At 50.3% G+C, this 6,000-nt stretch overlaps 1 protein-coding gene across 1 annotated transcript in view; it reads right to left on the bottom strand.

Moving 5' to 3' along the window:
• Nucleotides 1-210: 210 nt before the first annotated feature.
• The window catches only part of FAM78B (family with sequence similarity 78 member B), a 125,124-nt gene continuing 119,334 nt past the window's right edge, over nt 211-6,000 (bottom strand). Inside the window, exons 2-3 of the mRNA XM_089299643.1 lie at nt 2,087-2,164; nt 211-906 (exon numbers count right to left, since the gene is read on the bottom strand). Of these exons, the coding sequence (XP_089155769.1) occupies nt 900-906; nt 2,087-2,164 (85 nt within the window). The 3' untranslated portion in view covers nt 211-899. The remainder of the gene's footprint in view (nt 907-2,086; nt 2,165-6,000) is intronic.

The raw sequence follows: 6,000 nt of genomic DNA, 5'->3' as shown, positions 1-6,000 counted from the left end.
GGTTGTTCATTTCAAACACCCCCAACAGCTGGGGCTGGACCAGGCTGAAGCCAAGAGCCCAGAACTTTGTCCAGGTCTCCTACATGAGTGTCAGGGACCCAAGACCTTGAGCCATCATCTGCTGCCTCCCAGGGCGCACATGTGCAGGAATCTGGATAGGAAGCGAACCCAGGCATCCCAAGTAGAGTCTTAAAACACTTCACCAAATGTCTACACCTTCTTTTTAATATTTGAAAGACACCAGAGAGACATACAGAGAGAGATATCCCATTTGCTGGTTTGATCCCCAAATACTCCCAACAGCTGGGCTTGGGGACAAGTGGGAGCCAGAAGCTGAGAGCTCTGTCCAGGTCTCTCATGTGAGGGGCAGGGGCCCAAGTACATGAGCCATCACCCGCCACTTCCCAGGGTGCACCGTAGCAGGAAGCAGCAATCTGGAGCAGAGCCAGAACTCGACCTTAGGCACCCGAATATGAGATGCAAGCAGCGCAAGCAGCTCAGTAACCGCCACTCCAGAGTTCATCCTTGGGGTAGATTTGTTAACATCAGGATGTGACCATGATCGCAAGGTGCTTTGTTTCCATTTGGCTGTGCGCTGATGGAAATGACCTGGTAGGGAAGGGAGAGCTGTTGATGCAGGAAGTGGGGGAATAATCTCAGCGTCCTGGCATGCTAGTGGACACTGGGTCTGGAGGACAGTAGAGAAGCTGACCTCAGAGAGCCGTGGAGACGCTTTTCCATTGTAGCAAAGGACAAGGCAGGATATGTGATTCCAGAGGCTTCAGGTGGGAAGGTGATGTGACTCTCATCCGGTTGCTTCGGTTTTCTCAGTAAGGCATCAGGAGAAGAGAATTGCTTGAAACTGGACAGAATCTGAGGATGGCTCTGAACTACTGTCTTCATTTGCTGGACAAGGAAAGGAAGGGTCAGAGGGGTTGCCCAGGGTTCCAGAGCTAGTGAGGGACAAGCTGAAGAGCAGGACCTAGGTCTCCTGTTTCCGAGGCTGGCGTTATTTTGACAGACTGTTAATCAACGCAGGGCAGTGGTCCTTTGGCCTCCCTCCAGCGCCGATTCACAGGGCTCTGGTGGGGGTGGGGAGAGTGTGTCCCTGAGCACTGTCATGCATACTGCTATGATTGGCTGGGTGAGTCTGGATATTGGGCAGTGTGGTTTAAATTCAAGAGCTTGATCAAGGACGGGGTTTGAAATCACAGGAATCTCAGACTTTGAGAGGACTCTGCAGATGGCCCCAAGGCCCCTGCTCATTACTGGAATGTCTCCTACGGCACCTTCTGATCCTCGAGTAAGCGGTCGCTCAGCTACGTACGGATCGGATCGGGTACAGTGGCTGAGCACTCACCACCCCTCAAGCAGTGTAGCGTACCCTGGGACATCTCTAATGGCAAGAAAATATCAGGCTAATGTATTGAAATCTGCCTCCCTGTAATTTCTACCCGCAGAGCCTAATTCTGCCTCTGGAGCTCCCTCCTGACAGCCCTTCAGTTCCATGGAGCCACCTCTCTCAGGTCCCCCTACTGAGAAGTGATGCTGCTTCTGGGGTAGGGAGGAGGGTGGGAGGGAGAGGGAGAGAGGGAGAGCAGGAGAGAGAGCACTTCTGAGAACTGTCCTCTCCAAGACTGACATTCCATTTTTGCTGCTTGCTCTGTGGATTCCAAGAAATGCACCCTGTGCCCTGCTGCCTGTTTCATTTTCTCTATCTTGCAAGAGCTTTCTCTTCTTGTCTCAGTGCCCTGGGACCCCATCCAGGGTCTCTACATCACACCTCCTTCTCTTCTAGGAATCTTGCCTGTCCTCTCTCCTGTGCTCCGGGGCCCACCCAAGGACCTTCTCAGAGCAGACACGCTTCTCTTTCCACGGTTACAGCTCCAGGGAACCAATCAGGAGGCTCCTCCTCCAAGGACTCATTGACAGACAGCCGGTGAGGAGTCTTTGATCTGCGGATCGCTCCTCTCCACGTGAGAGCCGCGGAGGTGGGACCTTGACCAGCATCCCTGCACTGTACCTGCTATTCAAACCTCCCCCAGGAGCCCTCCGCATCTGAGAGGTGCTCCCAGACCAGTCTCACCCGTGTGACTCCTTTGTCAGCCGGCTTCCTCTCGGCAGCGATGATCCGCGCGGGAGGGGCAGTACAAGCCATCTGTTGCTGTGGGGAAGAGGTATTTCATCACAAACACTCTCTAGACTTGTGGCTATGGTGACAATGAAAAGCAGGCCTTCTTTTAGCCTATTGTTTCCAAATCCTCCACACGCACCTGCTCACACTGGTAGGAACGAATGGACACTGGGTGTCTACTGCTTCCTGTGTGGTTTCTGTGGTATCTCACAGACGTTAATATTCTCCCCAGTCAAGAGAGAAAGCACTGATGGTTGGGAGGAGTCCCGTTGTTCCTAACACACTCCTTGTGAGCCTGGCACACACCTGGACATCCGATCGCTGCTTAATACTTAATTGCTTGATTTCATAATTCAAGTGGTCTTCCAGTCTCAGCAATTCTGCAGCAGAACATTGTAATTTTAACCTTTTCCCTGAAATCCAACTTCAAGGGAGAGAGGGGCTGGAGTGTGTGTGTGTGTGTGTGTGTGTGTGTGTGTAGACAAAGATGATGCATGGGCGTGGGCAAAGCCTGCACACCCTGAGCCCCTGACGAGTGAGGAGACAGAGATGGAATGTTATCAGGCAGGCTGGTCTGCACCCAGCCAGAACTCCCCAATTTCATCAGGTGCAGGAATCTGACTTTTGCTCATTTTGTCTCATCCCTCCCCCTTCTCACTCCCATCTTCCTTTCCTAACCACTTTGATGGGATTTCAAAGACAAGCACATCTCTTCCCTGACCTCAGCAGTCCATATGATTTCATTTTGATTTTGCTTTGGCTGAGCCCTTGACCTGTTGTAATTATTTTCCCAAAGTGCCAGTCCCCGGTTCACACAGGCTAATTATCTGCCAAGCATGTGCAGGGTGAGCTGTCAGCCTCTGATGGATCTGGGGCTCTGTAAGCCTTTGTCAGAAGCTGGGGTTCCAGGGGCTCTGGATGGATGGCTTTGAATCACTCCTCCAGGGCTTCAGCCTGTGGGAGTCTCAGTAAGAGCCCCATCCCTTACTAAGGCTGCTTGTCTGTGTCTCATCTTACACCTATAAGAAGAGAGACCTCTTCTCTAACATTCATCCCAAGTGCATGATGGCTAGCTTGCTTCCTGGGAAGGAGGCCACAGTGGGAAATGATCTTATTCAATTAGTTATTCAATTAACTCCCTCATCTATTCAGCACTGTTGGAGCCCTACTATGTGGTAGGCATTATGCAGAGGCTGTGCACCTGATACAAAAATGAACGTGGTCCAGAGGAGGAAATGACAAGTACATAAGATCTATGCTAGAGGAATTAATAGGATAGCAGGGGAAATTCACTTTTAATGAGGGGGCAGAGAAGTCTTCTAGAGAAAGGATACACTTAAGCCGGGCCCAGAGGATGGGTTTAATTTGGACATGGGGAAGCAGGGGACAGAAGGACCCCATTGTGCTCTGCAGGGCCTCCTAAAGGCTGGTCAGTGCATACTGGCCCCCTTAAGGCTACACAGGGCTTCTGCTGAAAACTTAAGCAGCTTCCAGTCCTCCCTGCCCACTAGACCAATGCTGTTCTGGAGGCTAATGCTCAAGGTCAAGTTCATAAGTGTTATAGGCTCACAGCTCCACATCTTTTTTTCTGGCCCAGCTCATGATAGGGAGGAAGTACATCACTTGCAATTCCTACCACCCCCAAGGCTAGATGGGTCACTCTGAGATTTCAGAGAGGCTGTCCCTGCAGAAGGAGGGACTGCAGATGCCCTCCCTTGCTCCAGGGCCCACCACCCACTAGTGCTGAGCCGCACTCCCCCTTCCTCTGGACAAGCTGGCTCCTCACATCCATCAAGGCTCAGTTCCATGCTGCGTCTCCGTAAGGCTTTTCACTCAGTCCAAGCTGGGTTAAGTGTCCCTCTCAGTACACTCGTGTGCACCATTATTGCAAAGGCAGTGCCAGCACGTCACTACTATCAGTTCCTGGGGGACAGGGCCTCTGTGTGTTGGCATTCCTGGTGGGTGTGGGGGACATGTGGACACCGTGTGTGTTGCATGAAGCAGTGAGGTGACTTGATCAGCCCTCACCCTGACTGTTGATGAGCAAATTAATATGTTATCCCTCTTAGTATTTTTTTTTGTTTGTTCTACTTAATACTTTTGGTTGAATACTGTAATCAATACACAATTCTTCTTAAGTGCTGAAACTTAACTGAAAAGTGATCGCTGTTAAATATAAGAGTGGGAATAAGAGAGGGAAGAGCTATACATTTATTTTTAAGGAAGAAAGGCATAAAGTTACCCCCATCCCACCCCATACTTTTTCCTATACCTGTGCAGACAGCAGCTCACCCCAGGCAGCCCTGTGGCTCAGCCTATAAATAGGGTCTCCAACAGCTGCCCCGGCCTGCAGACTCCCTGGGTGGGTGCAAAGCCAAGCCTCCCTCTGCAGCATCCGTCATCAGCTACTCTAGGAGAGCCCTTTCCAGGGGCTTCTGCCCTTGTTTCTCACACACAGCCCTCAGGGCAAGTGGAAGCCTCTGTTTGGACAGGGCAGGTGCCTCCAGGGCATTGCTCTGCCCCAGGCTCTGGGAGATTATTATTTACAGCTCCTTAATGTCTGCTTTCCATTGCTGGCTCTTTAAGAAGCAATAATATGGGAGACACACTGGCAGCTGCTCTCTGTACTCACCTGACTGCAAACAATGGCCCCTGGTGACTTCAGTTCCACCCTCTCAGTGGGCCCAGGAAGGGTTTCCCACATCCCTGTAATTACACCTCCTGTTCCAGGGGATCTAAGGCCACTCCTTGGAGCTGTCGAAAACAGGGCTGTGTATTTATGTGTTAGCAAGCCAGCAAGGGCAAGCCCACTGACCTGGCAGGGTCGAAGGGCCCAAGCACATGAATTAATCTGGTAGTCTGCCTAGCACTCAGGGCAGGGAATCCATCAATAAAACATCAAAGCCCAGTGCCATTAGAGGAGCCAAAGCTGGATATTTTATTCATGACTGTATTTTGAAGGGGCTTGCTCATGACTCACCAATTATTCATGAGCTTCTTTCTATTTTTAAATGTAAATTACAGGAGTGTTTAAAAGGGCTGAAGTCCCACCCCCTATCCCCCAGTCCACCCCCACTCACACCCTCATACTACTCTGCTATTTGTCTGCTATTTGGGGGAAAAACTGTCCCGTTTCAGGTAGTCTGGTCCAACAGTTCAGTCTCCTCCCCTGACCAACTGGAAGGCAGGTGAGCACCCACATCCTGAACCTACCTTTCTGCCACTCTTTTGTGCCAACAGCTCCTGGACGGTCAGAGAGGGAAGAGATGTGCAATTCGGGACATGCTCAAGCTGACTTACCTCAAACGGTAGAGTTAGAAACATACCAGGGGATTCCAATTCAATCCCATCAAAGTAGCATGTACCAATGCCATCTCACTAGTCCCAGTGATCAATTTCTGTTCACAACTGATCATAATGATAGGACTAAGAACCAAATGGATCACATAAACAAGAATAGTGTCTGCAAATACTAGCTGATAGAATAAAAAAGGGAGAGAACGATCCAACATGGGAAGTGAGATACACAGCAGACCCATAGAATGGCAGATGTCCTAAACAGCACTCTGGCCTCAGAATCAGCCCTTAAGGCATGCGGATCCGGCTGAAAAGCCCATGAGAGTATTTCAGGCATGGAAAGCCAAGATGCTATGGGGAAAAAAAACAAAAACAAACAAACAAACAAAACCCAAAAAACCCAAAAAAACCAAAAACCTAAATGAAAGATCTCTGCGAGTGAGATCCCAGTGGAAAGAATGGGTCATCAAAGAAGGAGGTACCTTTCTCTGAAGGGAGGAGAGAACTTCCACTTTGACCATGGCCTTGTCTAAATATGATCAGAGTCGGTGAACTCAGGGGGCTTCCAT

The sequence above is a fragment of the Oryctolagus cuniculus genome, chromosome 7, assembly GCF_051225735.1.
Source record: "Oryctolagus cuniculus isolate XC-2025 breed Fujian yellow rabbit chromosome 7, ASM5122573v1, whole genome shotgun sequence".
Classification (NCBI taxonomy): domain Eukaryota; kingdom Metazoa; phylum Chordata; class Mammalia; order Lagomorpha; family Leporidae; genus Oryctolagus; species Oryctolagus cuniculus.
This window is presented reverse-complemented; position numbering and strand designations above follow the sequence as displayed.